Source organism: Artemia sp. Qi Xiang Cuo, chromosome 5 (assembly GCF_049724085.1).
Source record: "Artemia sp. Qi Xiang Cuo chromosome 5, ASM4972408v1, whole genome shotgun sequence".
In the NCBI taxonomy this organism is placed as follows: Eukaryota; Metazoa; Arthropoda; class Branchiopoda; order Anostraca; family Artemiidae; genus Artemia; species Artemia sp. Qi Xiang Cuo.
The window spans coordinates 2,441,696-2,466,843 of NC_142798.1; the positions used below are offsets into that span (position 1 = coordinate 2,441,696).

The 25,148-nt window shown below is 36.2% G+C and overlaps 1 protein-coding gene across 1 annotated transcript in view; it reads left to right on the forward strand.

The window, feature by feature from the left end:
- Positions 1-25,148, forward strand: part of LOC148951714 (uncharacterized) — a 111,754-nt gene that overhangs the window by 66,643 nt on the left and 19,963 nt on the right. The window contains exon 4 of the mRNA XM_089089254.1: positions 21,396-21,587. Within this exon, the coding sequence (XP_088945380.1) occupies positions 21,396-21,587 (192 nt within the window). The remainder of the gene's footprint in view (positions 1-21,395; positions 21,588-25,148) is intronic.

The window sequence follows — 25,148 nt, forward strand, 5'->3', positions numbered from 1 at the left end:
TCCAGTTCTTATAAAAGGTTATCCTACTGAGATAGGTAGTTACCGTCCAATCTCAATTCTTCCTGTTATATCCAAATTGCTCGAGAGAATTATCTTCAGACGTCTGTCTCCCTTTCTATTTGGCAGCCAGCACTCCGTTTCCTTTATTTATCCTCACCAATATGGCTTTAGGCCGAAATTTTCATCTTCTCATGCTCTAATTGACGCCATACAGTTCATACACTCACAACTCGACCTTAAAAGAAACTGTGTTGGGCTTATTTTTGGATTTCTCTAAGGCCGTTGACACGGTCGGTCATAGTATTTTAATAAGTAAATTAAATATTTACGGTATTCGTGGAGTTCCCCTCTCTTGGTTTGACTCTTATCTAACTGGAAGGGTACAGAGTGTGAGCTTAGGTGGAGTATCCTCTCAGCCCTTACCGTTTAAGAGGGGTGTCCCGCAATACTCCTTTCTAGGCCCGATTTTTTTTCTCCTATATATCAATGATCTTGTTATGGACCTGGGCCCTTCAATGTATCCTGTACTATTAGTAGTAATGCATCTATTGATTTGACGATTACATTCACGATTTCAAGCCCAGGGGCATGGATATATGTGCAGTTTCATGATTACATGCCTGAGGCATGAATATACAGTGCAGTTTCACGGATACATGCCTTACCACGGTCAGTCACCTATTACTACGAAGGATACATGAGTTACCAGACAGGTTTCCGAGGCAACACCCATTTTCTGGGCCTAATCAGAGAGAGCGGAAACTACTCCATATATGGTAACTTGATTAGTAATTGGATTCAAATATAAGGAGTGATTTTCATTGTAGTTCATATTAGTAAGAGAATAGAATTCAGAGAGAGTAGTTTATTTGAGACGATATTAGTAAAGAAAATGAGTGGTACATTTACACTATTGGAACTTGAAGGTGGAGCAGGTAGCAGCAGCGATACAAGTGCAAGAGTACCAAATGTGGCAGTGGAAGTAACATAAGGTTGTAGACTAAGCCTTGAATGGAACGATATGTATTCAAGATGTTTGTTATCACTGAGCAAATTTAAATCGGAGGAGCACCTATGCTTTGCTACGAAACTGTGCATATGAATAGACTTCAAGCTGCATTCGATACACTAGTGAAATAAATCGAGGAAAATAAATTGAATCAGTGATTATTATTGTTGTAATTATACTCAATAAAATTGTTTCTAAATCGAAGATATTTTTCTTTCTATAGCAGGTTAGCTTAGATTTTTTAGAGTAGAAAAAGAATCATGGTTAGTCTGAAGTTGGTTGTGTGAGTGTTAGGACTCTAAAAAATGGATAGATTTGAGAAAGAGCGAATCATGGGGAATCTTGTGTTTATGGAAAAACGTTTGATTCTAGATGATGAGTTTCTAGAGTTATCCATTCAGAGGAAGATATTTTCTCGAGGAATGCTTATTGATATAATGAAAACTGATTCTCCGTCATTAGACTTTTGCATGAAGCTTTTACGTCGTGGTCCAAAGGCATTTAAACAATTCATTGACATATTAATCACGACAAGACAAAATGATATTGTGGATTTGATTTTAAACACGCACAGTAGCTTAGAAATTTAAGAATTTTTTCACGAGAAAGATGATATTCAAGGGTGATTTACTCCTCTCTCTCTCTACCCCACTCAATTTGTTGATAGTAGCTCAGTTTCATTTTGGCGGTGAGAGTGTCAACAAATGAAAAAAATGTTCCATACATGTCCACTATGCATGTATACACTGGGCAGCTGGTCATCCTGTGAGAATTGTACAATGATTGATGAGTATGATGAAAAGTGCAGATTATGCAACCTGTGTAAATTGCATAGAGGATATGCTGTACAAATTAAAGGTTGTAATTCCTGTCTTGAAGGGGTGCGAGACTCATCCTAGAGGGCATCTATGCTCTAATTGCCACTATGATAAATGTAATCAGTGGGAGAATACATATCCTCGTATGATTGAGAAGAATCCTAAGCGTGATTTTAGTTTATTGCTAAGAGATTGGTATCGTCGTGGCTTTAGATTGTTCTGGGAGGAGGAGCCAGGTCAGCGATTCAACTGTTGGAACAATAAAAGAATTTGGTTTCTACGTCATCGTTCTGAAGACAATGGCTACTGTGATTAAAAGCCTACTGATTTTTATTTGGCTGTTACGGAATGTGATTCGCCACTTGAGGACACTGTGCTTGACATTGCTTCAAATAAGCAAATTGAAACATGCAAATTTTACAAAATGAATGAGAATAGTATCATTGACTATACAAAGAGATATAATAAGAGTGAAGTTACACTGTACTGTAGAAAATGTCACCCTGACATTGCTGCACATCGGGATCAGTATAAAGTGAATTCAGATAATCTACCTGCATTAGTTGTTGTCGACAAATACCTATACCTAGTAGAAGATGAAATCTAAAGAGTAGAAAAGTCGTTTTTTTTATCATGTATATACATTTTTCTTAATAAACAATTCCACATACATTTTTAGAACATTTTATTCGTAGTGCACTAAATTCAATATTAATCACACTTGTAAGTATATTTTACACTAGAAAGTCGTTCAATCGAGGAAAGTGAACGTAAATGCTGAGAAACTGCTTGTAGGTATAGCCACGACATCTGAACATGAACAAGAATAATGTATAAAACCCGCATGTCATAGTAGTTAAATCATGTGCCCTCATTTCATTTTGAGTATGACTTTTCCCACTGCTCTCAATAAAGTTGTTGATGTGTGGAGTGTAGAATTTTTATGATAGGCCAAGAGGATAAAAAAATTCAATATTCTTTGCTGTTTGAAAAATGCATAGCCAATAACCTGTCTTCAAAGTCGATGGACTGCTATTAACAATGATTAGGGTATTGTTAACACTTGGAATTTTTTCGACGGGACATGTATAGATCCATAATAAATACGCTGATTATTTGGTTTGTGTTCATGGTGCTAGGTCTAGTAGAACACTGCAGTCGGGCGTGATTTCCCAATAGGTTTCAAATTGACTCAATGATAATGTGCACTCTAAACGTACATTCCCCGTTCGTACTATGCTCATATCTGGGGTACCAGACAGGTCCAAAACAATTACACCATGATATTTTGAAAACATTGAATCGGTTATTCCATTTTCAAATAGTTGGGAGTCATGATCTAGGGATTGTATGGTCAACTCATACACAGTTCTGTAGGATTTTTTATCAAATAATAGAGAGTATAGTGGGATTCCATTCACTTTGCACACAAGGCTAGATAGACCAACAAATTTAAAATCATGGGGGGATGCAGTCCCGGATCCAACGGCACTGCCACTCTTACCAAATGCCAAAGCGAATTTTGATGGGATTTCTCCATTGATAAATGATGAATCGGTATTACTACGAGAGCCAGTGGCAATGTGACGTTGATTGGTGATCGTATGGGGGACAAGAAGTTTAATGTTGTTATCATTGGCTCTTAGGTTTTCCACTGCCAATGCAACAGAGCTCATAACCTGTTGTTTTCGAACATGAAGAATTGCCGAAGTGATAATGACATTTGCATCGGGTGCTGCAGCAAGTTTTTTCCTGAAAATGAAATTCGATGGGGCTAGTTACAACTTTATGTCAATCTTGACATTGGTGGGTAACTATTGGGATATATTGAATATCTCATGATTTAATTTTCCAACTAAATGATACTTCTGGGTCACTGCAGTAGTTAACTTACCGTCAGTATCAACACCTGATCGATATTCATAGCCCAATGGATGTCCTCTCAACTCCTTATAAGCCTTTGGTGTCATCATTATAAATTGTATCTAGCTTGCATAGTTGGATAAATTATTGCTAGTGCTCACCAATGTTCCATCAATAAATACATTAATTTGTTTGAACAGGTTGTATAGAATAAAGTTTTCATATAGGACAGACCATCGGCAGCAGTATTATCTGACTATTATCCGACTATTGTTTTATCTGACTTTTTCTTCACCGCAACATTTAAATCAATAAATGACGACGATAAATCAATGAAACAATCTTCATTGGAAAATATCTGAAAGTATATATTTTCCGAGAGGGGTTGTTCATGGTGAGATTTTTCATAGTAGCCATACTTCACACTGACATCAACATTTTCAGCATTGAATATATTCAATGAGGAGCTGATTGATGGATGTGATTCTTATTGGGGGAGATAGATCATCTTAAGAGAAGAAATCCTTCTTTGATCTTACAATCTTTTTCCGTCTGCTCCTTTGTCTTCTTCGTTTTATTCCTCAAAGTCGTTGTTGATGTCCTCCGCTTCCCGACTGGGTAGAGACTGATGAGTGACTGATGCCTATGCATCCTTTTTAATCCCTTCCCATTTTGCTGGGATTTTAATTGCTCACCAACGACTCTTGCTGAAGATACAATATTTTCCTTAACACCCTCGGTGAAATTTTTACACGAACTCAAGTCCCACAGTTTTGGAGCAGCAAAATTTGATGCAGCCGGTACAAAATAGTTTCTGGAGAGTCGTGTTGCGGAACCAAATAGTCTAGCAAACCAACTACCATGACCATAGCTAAACATTGCAGTGCAGCCCTTGTGGTAGTCCAACCCATGACCTATTTGACGTGGACTCAGAGCAGCAACATTGCAGTTGACATCAGGACAGACAAATGGAATTCTTCTATTGTTCATTTTAGGCAGTGACGACGACGATGGATCGAAAATGACATGTAATCACAGCTAATCCTTGTGTTATTGCTAGAGGATCACCCAATTCACTTCTATGTGTTAACTAACAGAGTTCCAGATACGAAGTGTTTACAGGAACATACTGAAGATGCTTTATATTATAGTGATGAACATGTTCTTGGGTTGTTTTTCGTTCAAGAACACGTAGGTGGGGGACATTTGAATTACCGACTCTCGATGTTTCCACAAAGGATGCATAAAGAAACATGCAAGAGTTCGAGGCGAAACCAGGTGGACAATCAGCAAAAATAGCTTGATCCATCCCGTTAACAGTACCAGCGTTTTTACCACTGATCATATTCTGTTTAAAGCCAAGAATATTTCTCAGATTATCATTGAGATGAATCATTTCAGTGTCAACAGATTAGATAATGTATATACAATCGTGTTCCATTAAATAATAGAAATAGAATGCACCATTACGACAATTAAAGACTTCTATTGATTGTACGACACAAATCCGTCATAGCACCACACTCTTTATATTTCAATATGACATGTGGATATTCACTAGATTTAAGTGCTTCAACCCATTCATACTCGACAAAGAGAGACCTATCGAATGGTATAACCTTTATCTCATACACGCGATCCTTTCTCAGGATATCATAGGTATTTTTGAGAATTAATTTTAAAAACTTTTTCCACAAAATAAGTTTTTCAAAGAAAAGTAAAGAACTCCATTAAACAAAAAATAAGCAAAAATAAAATCAAATAATCTACCAAGCGTGAAACTACCACAAATCAGCATCGATAAATAAATGAAACCCAAAACGAACCGAAATTACAATAAATAACCGAGTAAAACTCAAAACGAGCAGAAATTAACATAAGTTGGGCGCAAAACCCCTATGCCTTCCCTAGGCCAGAAAAAAATTTGCACTTTACTGAAAAAATACAAATGAATGTGCATTGTCAGTTTAATATACATATACTGATATTTAGTAATCAAAATGTTAAAATTATTTGATTTATTAAAGTTATTAAATTAAAAACTTGGGGGGTGAGAGTGGAAGGGGGTTTAGTAGCCCTCAAATCACTTTCGACTATTAACTAGGGCATCAGCCCTTTCTATTTTCAATAGAATGAGCCCTAAACAACAACAACAACAAAAAATAATACATTGTACCCACTTCGATCTTTACTATAAAAATTTCAAGCCTTCCAATCACTTTCGACTATTAAAAAGAGCTCTAAGCCTTTCAATTTTGAATCAAATAAGCCCTTTTGGAAACGACAACGCTTTCTATAAGCACCTTATATGCCCCCGGGGCATAAATTACAACCCTTACCCTAAGGTCTGTTAGGGTGGTTTTCATACTCTAAGACCAAATTTCCAGAACTTACAACTACGTTAAATAACATGGCTATATCAAAATTTGGATTAAATGTGTTTAGGAAAATAGTGAGCATGAGAGGAGTATTAGTCGCCTTTCAATCACTTTTGACTATTAAAAAGGGCCCGATCCACTGTGATTCCCAACTGAATGAGCGCTTTTTGAAGTTTCTACGACAACTTCTTCGATACGAAGTGCCCTGCTCTAAAGGATAAAATTAATAAGTAATACATTGTGCCAACATCGTTCTTATATGCCCCCAGAGCATAACTTAAAACCCTTGCCCTGAGGATTTTGGGGGAGTTTCTTCCTCTTTACTTAGTCCCCGTTTCTTGTCTCGTTCTCGAGTGTCCCCGTTCTTTACTTAGGCAGCGCAATCGTGCTGCCTATGATTTATACAACAGTTTTCTATATAAACCTTATATGCCCCCAGGGCACAACTTACAACCCTTGCACTGAGGACTCTGAGGGGGTTATCATCCTAAAAGACCTAATTTCCAGAACGTTCAACTACGTTGAACAAAATGGATATCTCAAAATTTTGATTAGATGTGTTTTGGAAAATTGTGGGCATGAGGGGGGGCATTAGTCGCTATCCAATCACTTTCAACTATTAAAAAGGCACTAGCCCTTTCAATTTCGAACTGAATGAGCCCTTCTGAAGTTTCTACGACAACGCTTTCAATACAAACTTTATATGCCCAAGGGCACAACCTACAACCCTTTCCCTGAGGGCTCAGGGGGGAGGGGTTGTCATCCTTAAAGACCTAATTTCCAAAACTTTCAACTACGTTGAATAAAATGGCTATGTAAAAATTTTGATTGGATGTGTTTGGGGGAAAAGGTGGGCGCGAGAGGGGGGGTTAGTTGCCCTCAAATTACTTTCGAATATTAAAAAGGGTACTATCTCTTTGAATTTCAAATCGAATGAGCCCCTTTTCAAGTTTCTACGACAAAGTTTTCAAAAAAACCTTATATGCCCCCTTGGCATAACTTATAATCCTTACCCTGAGGGTTTTGGGGGAGTGTCCTCCTCAAAAATATATTTTCTAACTGAAAATCAACTACGCTGAACAAAATGGATATCTCAATTTTTTTATTGAATGTATTTGGGGGAATAATGGGCGGGGGGGGGGTTAGTTGCCCTCCAATCACTTTCGACTACCAAAAAGGGCACTAGCCCTTTGAATTTCCAATCGAATGAGCTTTTTTTGAAGTTTCTACGACAACACCTTGTTTAAAAACCTTATATGCCCCTAGGGCATAACTTAAAACCCTTACCCTGAGGGCTGTGGGGGAGTGCCCTTCTCAAAAACATATTTTCTATGTGGAAATAAACTACGCTGAACAGAATGGCTGTCTCAAAATTTAGATTGAATGTGTTTGGGTAAATGATGGGCGTGGAGGGGGGGGGCTAATCTCTAATCAGTTTCGACTATTGAAAAGGGCACTAGCCCTTTGAATTTCCAATCAAATGAGCCTTTTTTTAAGTTTTTATGACAACGCCTTCTATAAAAACCTTATATGCCCCCAGGGCATGACTCAAAACCCTTGCCCTGAGGGTTGTGGGGGAGTGTCCTCCTCAAAAACATATTTTCTATCTGGAAATCAACTACGCTGAACAAAATGGCTGTCTCAAAATTTTGATTGGATGTGCTTGGGGAAATTATGGGCGGAAGAGGGGGGGGGGGGGGTAGTTGCCCTCCAATCACTTTCGACTATAAAAAAGTTTACTAGCCCTTCGAATTTCCAATTGAATGAGCCTGTTTTGAAGTTTCTACAACAACACCTTATATTAAAAACCTTTAAGGCCCCCAGGGCATTACTTAAAACCCTTGCTCTGAGGGTTGTGGGGGAGTGTCCTCCTCAAAGACATATTTTCTATCTGGAAATTAACTTCGCCGAACAAAATAGCTATCTCAAAATTTTAATTGGATGTGTTTCGGGGAATGATGGTCGTGGGGGGGGGGGGGGCTAATCTCTAATCAGTTTCGACTATTGAAAAGGGCACTAGCCCTTTGAATTTCCAATCAAATGAGCCTTTTTTTAAGTTTTTATGACAACGCCTTCTATAAAAGCCTTATATGCCTCCAGGGCATAACTCAAAACCCTTACCCTGTGAGTTATGGAGGAGTGACCTCCTCAAAAACATATTTTCTATCTGGAAATTAACTTCGCTGAACAAAATGGCTATCTCAAAATTTTTATTGGATGTGTTTCGGGGAATGATGGTCGTGGGGGGGGGGGGGCTAGTTGCCCTTCAATCACTTTCGACTATTAAAAAGCGCACTAGAACTCTCAATTTCCAATCGAATGTGCCCCTTTTGAAGTTTCTACGACGACTTTTCCATATGAGGTGCCCAGCTCTAAAGGAAAAAATAAATAAATAGTACATTGTGCCAACATCGTTCTTGTATGCCCTCAGGGCATAACTTAAAACCCTTGCCCCAAGGATGTGGGGAAGTGTCCTCCTCAAAAACATATTTTCTATATGGAAATCAACTACGCTGAACAAAATGGCTATCTCAAAATTTAGATTGGATGTGTTTGGCGAAATGATGGGTGTGAGAGGGGGGGCGCTAGTTGTCCTCCAATCACTTTCGACTATTAAAAACGGCACTAGCCCTTTGAATTTCAAATCGAATAAGCCTTTTTTGAAGTTTCTACGACAACGCCTTCTATAAAACCTTATATGCCCCCAAGGCATAACTTAAAACCGTTGCCCTAAGAGTTGTGGGGGAGTGTCCTCCTCAAAAAAATATTTTCTATGTGGAAAATCACTACGCTGAACAAAATGGCTATCTCAAAATTTTGATTGGATGTGTTTGGGGAAATGAAGGGCGTGAGAGGGGTGTTAGTAGCCTTCCAATCACTTTCGACTATTAAAAAGGGCACTAGAACTCTCAATTTCCAATCTAATGAGCCCCTTTTAAAGTTTCTACGACGACCCCTTCCATATGAAGTGCCCTGCTCTAAAGGAAAAAACAATAATACATAGTACATAGGACAATAATACATAGTTCTTATATGCCCCCAGGGGATAACTTAAAACCCTTGCCCTAAGGGCTGTGGGGGAGTTTCCTCCTCAAAAACATATTTTCTATGTGGAAATCAACTACGCTGAACAAAATGGCTATCTCAAAATTTTTATTGGATGTGCTTGGGGAAATTATGGGCGGGGGGTAGTTGCCCCCCAATCACTTTCGACTATTAAAAAGGTTACTAGCCCTTCGAATTTCGAATCGAATGAGCCTGTTTTGAAGTTTCTACAACGACGCCTTCTATTAAAAACATTTAAGGCCCCCAGGCATTACTTAAAACCCTTGCTCTGAGGGTTGTGGTGGAGTGTCCTCCTCAAAAACATATTTTCTATCTGGAAATCAACTACGCTGAACAAAATGGCTATCTCAAAATTTTGATTGGATGTGTATGGGGAAATGGTGGGCGTGAGAGGGGTGTTAGTCGCCTTCCAATCACTTTTAACTATTAAAAAGGGCACTAGAACTCTCAATTTCCAATCGAATGAGCCCCTTTTAAAGTTTCTACGACGACCCCTTCCATATGAAGTGCCCTGCTCTAAAGGAAAAAAATAATACACAGTACATAGGATAATAATACATAGTTCTTATATGCCCCCAGGGCATAACTTAAAACCCTTGCCCTAAGGGCTGTGGGGGAGTGTCCTCCTCAAAAACATATATTCTATGTGGAAATCAACTACGCTGAACAAAAGGGCTATCTCACATTTTGGTTGGGTTGTGTTGGGGTAATGGTGGGGCGTGGTAGGGGGGGGGAGGGGGCTAGTTGCTCTCTAATCACTTTTGACTGTTGAAAAGGGCGCTATTCCTTTGAATTTTCAATGAAATGAGCCTGTTTTGAAGTTTCTACGACAACGCATTCTATAAAAAACCTTATATGTTCCCAGGGCATAAATTAAAACCCTTGCCCTGAGGGATCTGGAGGAGTGTCCACCTCAAAAATATAATTTAAATCATTAAATGAACCACGCTGGACAAAATGGCTATCTCAAAATTTTGATTGGATGTGCTTGGGGAAATTATGGGCGAGGGGGGGGGGGTAGTTGCCCTCCAATCACTTTCGACTATTAAAAAGGTTACTAGCCCTTCGAATTTCCAATCGAATGAGCCTGTTTTGAAGTTTCTACAAAAACGCCTTCTATTAAAAACCTTTAAGGCCCCCAGGGTATTACTTAAAATCCTTGCTCTGAGAGTTGTGGCGGAGTGTCCTCCTCAAAGACTTATTTTCTATCTGGAAATTGACTACGCTGAACAAAATGACTATCTCAAAATTTTCATTGGATGTGTTTGGGGGAATGATGGTCGTTTGGGAGGGAGCTAGTTGCCCTTCAATCACTTTCGACTATTAAAAAGGGCACTAGAACTCTCAATTTCCAATCGAATGAGCCCCTTTTGGAGTTTCTAAGACGACTTTTTCTATGTGAACTGCCCAGCTCTAAAGGAAAAAAAAATAGTACGTTGTGCCAACATCGTTCTTATATGCCCTCAGGGCATAACTTAAAACCCTTGCCCCAAGGGTTGTGGGGGAGTGTCCTCCTCAAAAACGTATTTTCTATCTAGAAACCAACTACGCTGAACAAAATGGTTATCTCAAAATTTTGGTTGGATGTGTTTGGGGAAATTGATGGGTGTGGGGGGGGGGGGGGTTGGGCTAGTTTGCCCTCGAATCTCTTTCGACTATTAAAACAGGCACTAGCCTTTTGAATTTCCAATCGAATGAGCCTTTTTGAAGTTTCTATGACAACGCCTTCTATAAAAACCTTATATGCCCCCAGGGAATAACTTAAAACCCTTTCCCTGAGGTTTGTAAGGGAGTGTCCTCCTCAAAAACATATTTTCTATCTGGAAATCAACTACGCTGAACAAAATGGATATCTCAAAATTATGATTGGATGTGTTTGGGGGAATGATGGGTGCGGGTGAGTGAGGGGGGGGGGGGCCTAGTTGCCCTCCAATCACTTTTGACTTTTAAAAAGGGCACTAGCCCTTCGAATTTCCATTCGAATGAGCCTGTTATGAAGTTTCTACGATAACGCCTTCTATAAAAACCTTATATGCCCCCAGGGCATAACTTAAAACCCTTGCCCCGAGGGTTTTGGGGGAGTGTCCTCCTCAAAAAGATATTTTCTTTCAGGAAATCAACTACGCCGAACAAAATGGCTATCTCAAAATTTTGATTGGATGTGTTTGGGGGAATGATGGGCGCTGGGAGGGTTCTCTTTGCACTCCAATCACTTTCGACTATTAAAAAGGGCACTAGCCACCCCAATTTCATATCGAATGAGCCCTTTTCGAAGCTTCTACGACAACTCCTTCGGTACGAAGTGCCTTTCGAAGAAAGAAAAAAAATGTGGCCACATTGTTCTTTACTTAGGCAGCGCTATTGCGCTGCCTATCATACAGTCGACAAGAGCCACTTCATACTTTTCGTCATCGAATTTGATGGTGGGGGAAAGTTTCGTCCAAAAATCACTTGTTGTATTCAAGTCATTGTAGAGAGGATCGGAGACGTTGGACATAAATGTTACATAAAATAATTGGGCAATGTCAATATCTTCAACAGCAATCCAACAATCAAAATCAGAGTTGTATCCCAGCCACCGAACAAGTAACTGTTTCTTACCCCTGCGAGTACGAGTCTTTAATATCTTTTCAATTTGATAGATTTCCCTATTATTTTTAACTTTTTGTAGTTCATAGTCATAAAAGCCGCCGAAAATCTCTTTATCTTTGGTATCTCGTAGACGATATGTTATGGGTTTTGTGTTTAGTAATTTCGCCACTTTAAAAGTTCAGTGGACCACAAGTAATTACCTTTTTCAAAAACATTAGTTGTTCTATTAATTCGAACACCACCACCAACATTGAATTTTTTCTTCACAACCATATCATTGCAATATTGTTTAAAAAAAGTATCAATTGTATCATGATCAGAATGATGAACTTCCGTTGGGGTTGACTGGGACACTGATCGATGAGGTCGTTGATTATAAATCAGCATGATTTTATCTAAATAAAGAACACAATCAGATGTATTCCTTAATATACAAGATCTTGAAATTAAAAGTCGAATAGTTCTTATAAATTGTTCAGCAAAGGAACCTTTATAGAACTAAGAATAATGGAGCAGTGTATTATATTCAATTAGTACTTTCTAAACATGGGGATTAACAAATTCACTACCGCGATCCGTCTGAATTTTTTTATACGAATCCTGTTCGAGTATACTTTATATAGCCTGAGCAACTTCAACACCTCTCTTTGACCGCAATGGAATTGCATTTGCGTAGCGACTAAAAACACTGATTGCAAGTAGAATGGACTTTTACGGTATATTGTGAAGCCGTTGAATCTCATATAGAGTTAATAGATCTGCTTGCATTATATGTAGGGGGAAAAAGGCTTTAGTTTTTCGATAATGATTAGAAAGAAGTCTATGATTTCTATGCAGAGTGTAGCTTGTTTCATTTTGTAGATAGTCTTGTACACTTTTAGTATGAACACCAGTGACTTTGGAAAGAGTGGTGGGGGAACTTAAACTTCCCACTTTACCAATATTTTCAGAAACACGTTTTAGAATTTCAACCATTTTGAACGTAAACACGTAGTGTAACGTCCACTATCCTTTTGTGTACTAGTGGGTGATGATGGTGGTGACGTTGAGTTGATACGTCTTCGTCTTTGTCTAGCTATCAGTGGTGTGCTCCTTATCCTCCTCCTTATTGTCAAATCAATGTTTCCACTAGGTGTGCTAGTATTTTCCAAGATTGATTTAAAATCTTCTTCTTCTTCTTCATGTTCATGTTTTAATGTTGACGACGAGGGAACATTTTCATTTAATTTTTTTAGAATTTGTCTTTTGCTAAGAAGGCTTTTGGAGAAGTTTAATGTATTTAGAAAGTTGTAAAGATGACTGTCAAATGATAAAAGTACTTTACGATTTCTAACCATATCATAGATTAAATCAAGTAGATTATAGCTCTTGCCCTGAATTATAATCCCTTTCCCATTGCTATAAACTTGAATATGATCTTGACCGCTTTCCATGAGATATATTATGATTCGTTTACTTTGTTTACGATATGAGTGCCGCCTTAGATTTCCAATGATCGACAATAATGAATCCAATTCTTCCTTCTTTAATTGCGTTCCAGCGATAGGAGAAGAATCCTGTGTAGATGGTTATTTTTTGTGATCACTGCCAATGGCTCTCACAAGATAGGGCTTATGTTCGTCCAATCGGCGAAGTGAATCTTCAAGTAAAAGCAGTTTTTTATTATCCTTAATATTCTCGTTGTCAATGAATTTACTCAGATTGTTCTCAAAGTGTTCCATGGGTGAGAGAGTGAGTTCTATTGGAGTCAATTCATAGTGTTTAGCCATCTAGAGAAAACTGTTTACAAGTCCTACAATTATTGGCAGTACAAGTGGAAAAAAGGTACCTCCCGCTTGAAGATGACGTTTCCTGATTGTACGCTGAAAGCAGAAATTTGGGGGTGCCGGGGTATATCTGTTTATTGAGAGTTATTAGCGAGCTAGAATCACGAACAACTCTGTAGATGATATAGTTGGTGCAGTTCAAAGCAAGCGTTCACATACATTTGCTCTGATGAAAGATATTGTGTAGAACTAGAGAAACGGAAATCTGTTCATGATGAAAGCGAACGGTAAACAATTTTAGCATTTGCTGGGACCATTTTTCAATGGATTCAGCTAAATTGTCAATAATCAGCCAAGCAGTTTGGTTCAATAATGTTGAAAACATCAAGCCCCTGTATGAATTGCATCTGCACTGATGTTGCAATAACTTTTATTTTGTCATATGATTCCTGCCAAACACTGTAACAATAATAGATTTTTTTTGGCTTTTCCATAAGCATTTTATCAAAATTTTTAATTATTTTAGTTAAGAGTGTCGTTTTGCCCGACATTGATGGACCAAACAGAAATGATCTGAGTGGTGTTTTAATTTGATACATATTGCTGTTCCCTTCAACCATTCACCTACAACTAACTGTAGACTATAGATGTCTAATGACTAAATAGTTTCCCTATTACTACTATTCCGTTCAAGAATAATGAGAAGAACAAAATCAATAAAGATTCATATTTTATTTTATTATAAACATAAAAGCAGCACTTTACAAATAATAATACATTACAGAAAAAGACACTTTGAACAAGAAAAATACACTTTATTTATTTATTTATTTATAAGAAAAACATAAACATTTATTTTAAATAAGCACTAGGAAAAAAGCACTTTAATAAATACACTTCTTTTTTTTATTTATTTATAATAAAAAATACAACATTTATTAAACAATACACTTAAAATAATATCACATTTTTTTTTATTTACAACATTTTTAATTTGAAATGGGGTCTCCCCACCCCCAGGGGCAGCCACTGCGGTGGCCAGGAAGCGCCGCCCGCTGCGGCGGGCCGGGCGAGGGCCGGAAGAGGCATTAAATCACTTTAAATATTGGAAATTATGAATAGGAAGTAACTGCTCTGCCTTGCACACACATATTGAAAATTCATTGATAAAAATAATTTAAACACCCACTACCACCCACCTTGTACAATAAATGAATTGAAGATAATTTTTTAGACCGAGTTGCTTTCTATACTCTACACATTCAACTCGGTCTGAGATTAAATAGTGACTGTGTGGTAGTACCTTCACACCATCCTCAAGTACATAGACTTTCTCCGATATGGCCGACCTGACGTTTTTCTCAACTCTAACTGTGTAGTTTTTAAATTGTAAAGAGTGAATCGCCATGACTTTCACTCTTAGGACTAAACTACGTTCAACAGTTTCTATAGACACTCATATCGAAATTATTTTTTACCTTTACAGTAATACCCGGAGTTTCTACAGCTCTGTTCAATTCTTCCTGCAATGACATGGGCCTCTCTATTGGTGTTGCAGGAAAACCATATCGTCTGGAAATCTTTTTGGGGGACAAGGGGTCGAAATTCTATCAGGGGAAAATTGGTTTTTCGGAGATATCGTATCATCTAATTCTCCTGCGCTCTCCGATGATGAACTTTTTGGATCTTTTGGCGTTTTTATTCTCTCTGGTAGTAGGAATTTTTTTTTAGGAATAACTAAATTTTTCATAGCTAAAAATTCTTCAAAGTTTTTCTCATCGCTCTCATCCTCGAAATAGTCTTGCTTGAAATTAAAGGGTTTTATCTCTGCCAATCTTGATTTAGGGGGCTCATTTTCTGCATCTGATGAATCTGTAGACGAGGGACGCGATACCCATCTTTCTGGAAATTTGGCTCTTTTTATTCGGCTAACATGTGCCTTGTAAGTTCTTCCGCTATCGGGGATCTCCATTTTAAAAGTATAATCGTTATCGTACTTTTTGGCTATTCTGTACGGTCCAGAATATTTGTTGGAAAGTTTTTTGCCTTCCGTCTTTGCCTCGTTCTTTAGGTAGACGCAATCTCCTATTTTGAAATCTATGCTCCCATGTACTTTGGGTTGGTTTCTTAGCTCTTGGTTTATTTTACATTTTTCCAACTCTTGCCTAACTATCTTATTAGTTTTCCTCATTTTATTTATGAATTCTTGTTTGTAATCCTCCGAGTTATAGTAATAATGCCGAGATTCAATAATCTCGTCATAGGGGATTCTAAAATCACGATCTGAAAGTAAATAAAATGGATGTTCTTTAGTTGTTTCTGAATGAGCAATACTGATTAAGTTAGTTAAATAAGTTACGAATTGATCCCAATCGTTCCTGTTGTCTTTTGTATAAATGCTTAATACGTTCGAAAATATTTTATGCCTATTTTCTAATTTACCATTAGCTTGTGGGTGATACGACGATGTCACCAATTTCTCTATGTTAAGAAAACTCATTAAATCTTTTGTTACTTTTGAAATAAAATTGCTTCTGTTGTCACTTAAAACCTTATTTGAAATGCCAAATTTAAAAATAATTTCGCTAACGCCTTACTTGTGGCGTAAGCGCCTTGATTTTTTAATGCTTTTGCAATAGTAAATCCGGAAAAGTGATCTATAACTGAAAGGATACAAGTATGGCCCCTGTTGGAAACAGGCAAGCCTCCACTGGTTCCATATAAGTCAAATAAGACAATATCAAAGGGGAATCTCGCTACAGGGACTCTTCCCATTGGGGGTTTAGGATAGGCCTGGGTTTTTTCTTAAGTTACACGCTTCGCATGTATTTACAAATTCCTTAAGTATTGTTATTCCCGAGGGCACGTAAAAATATTGTTTTAATTTATGGAAAGTTTTCGTTACTCCTAAATGTCCGCCTATGTCTGAATGAAAATATTCGAATGCAGGTGTTATTAGGTTTTGGGGTAATACAGGTATTATTTGGTTACTATTTGCCTCAGCAATCACGATTCTGCATAGTATTTCTCCATCAAGATCATAGTAAAAATTATCTATTTCTTTTCTATGAGTTTTAAATTTATCTGGTAACGCATCATCATTCACAAAATAATTAATAAGTGCTACACACATTTCGTCCTTTTTTTGCTTTCTTTTTATATTTTCTAAAGACAGGGGACAATAATTAATATTATTTTCATTTAGTGTGTCTTTAACTTCGTTTTTATGACATTCATGTTTGTTCTTAGTCTAGAAAACGTTAACTTCAGTTTCCACACCTTCTGACGGCATATTTTCTGGGTATCTACTCAAAAAGTCACAAGCTGCATTTTGTTTACCTTTTAAATGTTCAAATTCGTAGTCTAGGTCTTGGATTTTCATAATCCATCTAGCTAGAATTCCCGTGGGGTTTTTAAATGTGCGCAGGTACTGCAAGGTTTTATGGTCTGATCGTAGTATAAATTTTCTACCAATTAAATAGTATCTAAATTTGTTCAAGTGGTGGATTATAGATAATGATTCTAGGTTTGTGGCGGAATAACTACTTTCGCCTTTTGATAAGGTTCGACTCGAATAGCATATAACTTTTTCTATTTATTTTATTAGGAGGTCCTTGTAAAGGATCAGGGTTTCCTAGGGGATTTATTTGCAAAATAACAGCCCCAATGCCTTTTGAACTAGCATCGGTTGTGACCACAAATTGTCCGTTTTCGAAATTAGGTAGTGATAATATTGGTTCAGAAGAGAGTGCCTTTTTGAGACGGTCTAGGGAAGTTTGAGCTTCCTGGGACCAGGTAACATTTTGGGAGTTATATTAAGCAAATTCCGTGAGGGGTTTCGCAATTTGGGTGTAATTGCGCACGAATTTTCTAAAGTAGCCTGTAAGACCTAGAATTCCTCTAAATTCTTTCATAATTCTGGGGGTTTGAGGTTTTCAACACATTTTATTTTATCAGGGTCTGGAGATATCTCTCCTTGCGTCATTACTACTCCTAAAATTTTAATTTTTGGTTGAAATAAATTTACTTTTTCAGGCCAGCATTTTAAATTACCCTTTCTGAAGTTCTCGAACACCTTAGCTAATGTTGCTATGTGTTGTTCAGCGTTTTCTCCCACGCATATGACATCATCAACAAAATGAATGATATTTTTTAATCCTCTTAATAGATGCAATAATGGTCTACAAAGTGCGCTTGAAGTTGTTTCAAATCAAAAAGGTACTCTTAAGTATTCGTATGAACCGCATTCATCCGTAGAAAACGCAGTTTTATGTACATCTTTTTTGGCTATTTTCACATGGTGGTAGCCTTCGGTAAGATCCAAACCAGTAAAAATTTTGATTTTGCTTGAAATAGAACCAAAAATTTCAGCTATTCTTGGTAAAGTAAATTTATCACAAACCACTTGTTTGTTGAGGGCTAAATAGTCTACTACCGGTCTTAGGTCACCATTCTTTTTGTTACCAAGATCACTGGTGCACTATACGGACCTATACTTGGACGTATCTAATTCATGGATTTTATTTTTTTACCACTCTTTGTGCTTATACGGCACACGATATGGCTGTTTTGCTACAGGATTACCAGTCGTTAAAATTGAATGTTCATAAAATGGTATAAGTCCGATGTCATCTTAAGATTTGGAAAATACATCTTTAAAATTCCATAATAATTCGCATAATTTTTTCTTAAGATCTAATTCTGTAATATGATCCATATTAGATTTGTTTAAGAATTGCGATTTAGTTAGAGGGTATTTGTTAATTGAGGTTTTAATGCCATTAACTAGGTTTCTTTTGGAATTCTCCCATCTATTTAAATCATTCTCCGCTAAACACGTCCCCTTTTCTATTGAAATTGTATCATTTTCATGGTTATTAGTTACCCAAATAAAACCTTCTCCTTTGTCGTAAGATATAATCTGTTCTCCACATAACAGATTTTCAGGAGTTCCATTCGTCGGGGTCACAAGTCCTATTTCGTAATCGCTATCCACTGGTTCAATCATCTGTGATATTTGAATTCTTAGCATCGTTTTGGGAGGGACTTTTGTTTTCCTTATCGCGAAACCGTAATATTTCTCTTTATTTTCATTGTCTATTAGATTCATACTTTTGCTATGTTGCGCCATTGCGGCATCTTGTGGCGTCACGTTGGGTTTTGCTATGTTTTTCCATAATTCCGCTATTTTCTTAATTTCGTTTGATCTATACTGTCGCATATCTCCTATTTTTATTTCCGCATATTCAATCCACTTATTATTTAAATTTGCTTCATCTCTGCGATGTCTCTCAGAATAATTGAACAAATTTCTGATTATACCATGTCCTCCTTGCGAGACGTGAGGTTCAAAAGATTGCGACATTATACTGCCAGAAATTGTATTTACTATTACGTCCTCTTGGTAGCCTCTGTTGCAATTTTTTAAGGTAGAAATTCCTTCCCCTACCTTAGCCGGGTAGACAAGCCTTTTGTTCGCTACGTCTAATAGAAGTCTATTAGACCTTAAAAAGTTTGCACCGATAATGGCTTCATACGGAAAGTTATCGCATATTATAAAATTTTTCGGAAAAATTCTATTATCTCTTTTTACGTCCAGGCGAATTGAACCTATTGCATCCAATTTATGCCCTGTCACGCTAGTTAAACTGGGATTATTAAAATTTCTTTGTTGCCTAATATGCAGAAGCAACATATCAAATATGCATGAGTTTATGATGTTCGCAATAGCACCAGAGTCAATTAAAGCGTTAAAGTAAACATTTGCTACAGAAAAATCATTAAATATAGGTAACTTGTTATTACTATCACTACAAGATGGTACTACTATCGGTTTGGGCCTATAAAACATTCTAGGCGCCCTCTGGGTCCAATTTATTTTTCTGAGAGGCCTGAAACGTTTCCCTGTGGATTTGTTTCATGCGTCGGTGCCTGCAATAGATATTCGAATATGTGAGATTCCGTTGGCATATTGAATTGATTTCCATTTGGCTGCCTTCGCCGAGTATTATTACGGTAGTTTAGATTTCTTGCGTCAGTGTTGGCTGCTGGTGCTGACTACCAATGCCGTTGATTTGAAAAATCTTCATTTCCTGCCGGCCATTTAAATATTTGCTGTCGACTTGGAAAATGTGCATTTCCCGCCGGCAATTTTTCGGGATTTCTGTATACCATTGTCGCATCATATTGGCTTTGGCGAGTATTTGGGTTTTCAAATCGGTAATTAATATGTCTATTGGGGGGAGGATTGCATAAATTTGGTTGGTACGCGTTGTAAGGTACTGATTGCCGCAATCTTCCCTGGCTATAGCCTAGTGCACCACTGGCACTAAAATTTGTTCTTCCGAACAAATGGTTGCCATAATTTTGCGTACTACCGACAGCAATTCTTGGTGTGCGATTGGGGACATAACGGCACTCCCTCGTGCTGTGCCCAGGTCGACTACAAATATAGCATCTTATTATTGTAGGGTTATTTTCATAACTAAATTTTTTGACAGGCCGAAAACGTACTGTTTTCTGCCTAGCGGGCTCTTGCGTTTTATTTCTTTGTTGCACTGGGGAGTTATCCCTTGAAAAGAAATTGGGAGACGCCCTTGAAGGTCATGCTTGTGTTTGATTTTGCCTAGGCTATTTATTTTTGTGACCGCCTAGGCACTTTACTGTGATTAGCCACCATCGTATCAACTTCGATCAATCGCTATACCTCCTGAACTGCAAGATCCAACGTCTGAATATTTTGGATATTACCATTCTATATAGTTTTGGGGGTAGCCCTTGCAAAAAGGTATTTAGTATGACTTTTTCATACAGTTCTCCTGAACGTTTTCCGTATTTTGCTTCTACTGAAATGCGTATATTATCAAGATATTCTCTTATGTTTTGTGTGTGGTCAAAGCATACGATTCCGTGTTTTAATTTATTTGTAGAACTGGTTTCGATAAATCTATCTTTAAATGCCGTTAATAATTTGTCCATTGTATTTATTGGCAAGCTGGCATCATCACCTATAGTATTTTCCATTTGCTTTAAAAAGGTCAAGGCCTGGCCGTTTAATCTTAATAGAAGCATGCCAAGTAACGTTTCTAGCTCTGTTTTTGTTAATTCTACAAATTTGGCCAATTGGATATTAAATTCGTCGATATCTAATTGTCCATTGTACTGCGTAATAGACTTTGCTATTTCTACGTTTTTTGCGACCAACTTTTGCGCCATTAATAGGTCGCTGGGAGCGCTAACTTGGAGACATACGAACTAATTATCTGTCGTGCGACTAGATACAAACACATAAAATAAAACAAACACAAGTAGAAAAGCAATAGTTTTATTGTGACTTACATATTAGGTGTACAGAAGTGGTTCACTTCAAATGAAAACGACAAAGGCAAGGAGAAATTGGGTCTCAAAGATAATGTTGATGGCAATAGAGACAATCCATAATTGAAATGAAAAACAGTTGTTTTTTTTTCACTATATAACACAGATAAAACTCCTGCACATTACTAGCTTTTTTTATGATTGGCCCAAATCCTGCGGTGAGGGCCGCTATTTTTTAATTATGTTCGCAAACTCACTACATTATGAGGACTATTTATCCAATAATTTTGTTTTAAAATTTCGATGATTTCAACGTTCACACTCTCTTATAACTTAGAACTTCCTGCGAAACATTTTACCCAGCATCTTTTTGATTACCAATTATCTTAGCGAAATTCAAACCGAATAGCATCATTGTTTGACTGAAGCTAAAATGCAATTTCTCTTTTTGCTGATTAAGAACTTTTCTTTTTTGAAACTAGATTTAAACTTAATTAGAGGGAGTCGGAATTATCTTTAGAAAGAAGGAACTTTATTTTTTGTATTTTAAATATATCACATTTTACTCACGGTACATTACTTTCAGATTGTGAAAAGGACGGGAAGATCTACAAGAGTGGCCAAAAGATTTTAAGTCCACAGAAGCCATGTGATGTATGCTTTTGTCAGGGCGGTGACCTTCTCTGCTCGAAGATTCATTGCTTCACAAGAAATGACTGTGAAGGAATTAATGTACCTGGAAGATGCTGTCCTTCCTATGACCATTGTGATCTTCCTCGTAAGTTTAAACACTACAGATGACTAATTGTTTTTTTTTAGGATGTTTTATTTTTAATAAGGACTATAGGCAACTTACAGAAATCCTAGGGGGTGGGAAGTTTTCCAAATGGTCACTGTAAGAACTGCAGAAAAAATTAAATACAAATAACGGTAGAATTTCATAGACTTATTAAATAGCGTATAATATTAAAATTTCGATTAATTTGAAAACCTGCTGAGTATAAGATGCGTACAATGACGGAGTAAGAGAAAGAAAAGGATAGAAACAAAATAAAAAAAGAAAACAAAAACACAAAGTGTGAAAAAAATGCAGTAAAAAAAATTCAACAGCTTCTGAGAAAGGGAAAAAATAAACTAACAGAAACTAAAGGTAGCAGACTTGCCAATTAGTGTGTTAGAACTGCAGGTTTAGTTTCTAACCGGCTAAAAAAATTTACACTGCTAAACTCGGGTCAACTAGACTCTAGTGCCGATTATTGAATCCTTAGATTCCTTAATTCTAAGAGAATCCTGAGAGAGTGTTCCAAAAAGTTTTAATAGTGTAACGATTTACTCCCCTTTTAGCAGTAAGACAGAGCATTGCTGCAAGAATAAGGGAGTTGAACGCTTGAATGATATCAAGTCTTCCAAGAAACATAGGAGATACTTCTCTAGGGACAACTGAATCTATTTTGTATGTATGTATGCATTTATTTATAACCCATCGTACAAAAAGGAAAATTATAGATTACAATTAAAACAAAGAAAAGAAAAAAAATCAACACTAAAAAATAACAGCAAAAATTAGTCCTAGATATTAAAAATGACTCTTTGCTATTCATGGCCATTTTGCTTACTGGAAATTTGAGCTTTAAGCTCACATAGCTTAGTACATGGGTCAGACCAACTATATTTTTTTGTGAGGTACATGTAAAGGGTCCTAGGTCCTTGAAAACAGATTTGATAATGGGGAACATAAAACTTAAACCTAGTCTCAAGCTCACCTATAACAAGTAATTTGAACAGTTTGTGCAATGCCACTAAAACAGTAATAGGCTTTTCAACTTCTAAGTTTGGGTCAACTCGGCTCTAGGCCCGAATTTGGAATCTACTTCGTCTCCATGGTTTCAATTTTAGAGAGGGTTACTTAAGATATTAATTTTGATAAATTAAAATGAAGCATGGCGCGCCACACTAAGTGAACCTAAATAAACCTAACCTTTTGTTTGTCCCTCTCACTATGCCTGTTTGTCTGAGCAGGTGTTTGCATGTTTCCATGTCTCGTATATTTTTTCATCTCTTTTCAAGCATCAAAATTTTGATGAGAATATTTAACATTTTGAATAATACATTTGCTTATTTCCATCTTATTTCAAGAAAAAATACAATTCGAGGAAAACCATTGCATATATCCTCATCTTATTTCAAGCAACAAAGTATCTCGAATAAAATATTTGATGTTGTGAATAATTAATTCGCTTATTTCCATCTTAATTCAAGAACCAATACATTTCGAACTACAGTATCGCATATTTCCTCATCGTATTTCAAGCAGTAAAACATTTGAAGAAAATATTCTGTAAGTTCGAATAATGCATTTGCTTATTTACATCTTATTTCAAGAAACCACAAAATTTTAGCAAGACCATTGCATATTTTCTCATCTTATTTCAAGCAATAAAACATTTGGAAGAACATATTTGGTATTTTTGAATAATGCATTTGCTTTTTTCCATCTTATTTCAAGAAAACGCATTTTGAGCAATCCCATCACATTTCTCCTGATCTTGTTTCAATCAGGAAAAAAGTTTGAAGAAAATATTTGATATTTATGAATAATATCTTTGAATAATATCTTTGAATGATTATTTCCCTCTTATTTCAAGAAAAAATACATTTTGAGTGACACCTCCGCATATTTCCTCATCTTATTTCAAGCAGTAAAATATTTTGAAGGAAATATTTTGTACTTTTGAATAAGTTATTTGCTTATTTTTATTTTATTTCAATATATTTTTTAGAACAATATATTTGCTTCATTTCCATCTTATTTCAAGAAAAGTAAAACTTGAGCAACCCCCTTGCATATTTCCTCATCTTATTTCAAGCAAAAAAGTGTTTCGAATAAAATTTTTGGTCTTTTGAATAATGCATTTACTTATTTCCATCTTATTTCAAGATCACATATTTCCTCGTGATGTTTCAATCAGCAAAACATTTGCATGAAAATATTTGATATTTTTGAATAAAGCATTTGCTTATTTCCATCTTATTCAAAGAAACCATAAAATTTTATCAATACCATGGTATATTTCCTCATTTTATTTCAAGCAGTAAAACATTTTGAAGAAAATATTTGGTATTTTTGAATAATTTCTTTGTTTATTTCCAATCTTATTTCAAAAAACCAAAACTTTTGAACGACTACATCATATATTTCCTTCCTCTTATTTCAAGCAACAATATATTTCGAAGAAAATATTTGGTATATTGAATAAAACGGGAAAATATTTTGATGAGAATATTTGGTATTTATGAATAATACATTTACTTATTTCCATCTTATTTCAAGAAGCAATAAATTTTGAACATGAACATCGCATATTTCGTCATCTTATTTCAAGCAGTAGAAAATTTTGGACAAAAATATTCAGTATTGTTTAATAGTGCATTTGCTGATTTCCATCTTATTTCAAGAATAAATATATGTTTGAGCGACAACAAAGTATTTCAAATAAAATATAAAACATTTTGAAGAAAACATTTGGTATTTTTGTATAATGCATTTGCTTATTTCCATCTTATTTCAAGAAACAATACATATTGAGCAACACCATCACATTTATCCTCATCTTACTTCAATCAGGCAAAAAACTTTGATGAGAGCATTTGGTACTTTGAATAGTGCATTTGCTTATTTCCATCTTATTTCAAGAACCAATACATTTTGAGAGACACCATCACATATTTCTTCATCATACTTCAATCAGCGAAACATTTTGATGAGAATATTTGGTATTTTTGAATAATATATTTACTTATTTCCATCTTTGAATATATTTACTGATTTCCATCTTTAATTCACTTTGAGCAATACCATCGCATTTCTCCTCATCTTATTTCAAGCAGTAAACATTTTGAATAAATATTTGGTATTTTAAAAAATGTATTTGCTTATTTCTATCTTATTTCAAGAAACAATACATATGGAGCGACGCCATTATGTATTTCCTCATCTTACTTCAATCAGTAAAACATTTTGAAGAAAATATTTTGTAGTTTTGAATTAGGCATTTGCTTATTTCCATCATATTTCAAGAACCAATATATTATAAGCAACACCAACGTATATTTCCTCATCTTAATTCAAGCAGCAAAACATTTTGATAGAAATATTTGATATTTTGAGTAATGGATTTGCTTATTTCCACCTTATTTCAAGAAACTATACGTATTGAGCGACACAGTCACCATATTTCCTCATCTTCTTTCAATCAACAAAGTATTTCCAGTAAAATATTTGGTATTTTTAATAATGAATTTGCTTTTTTCCATCTTAGTTCAACAACTAGTACACTCT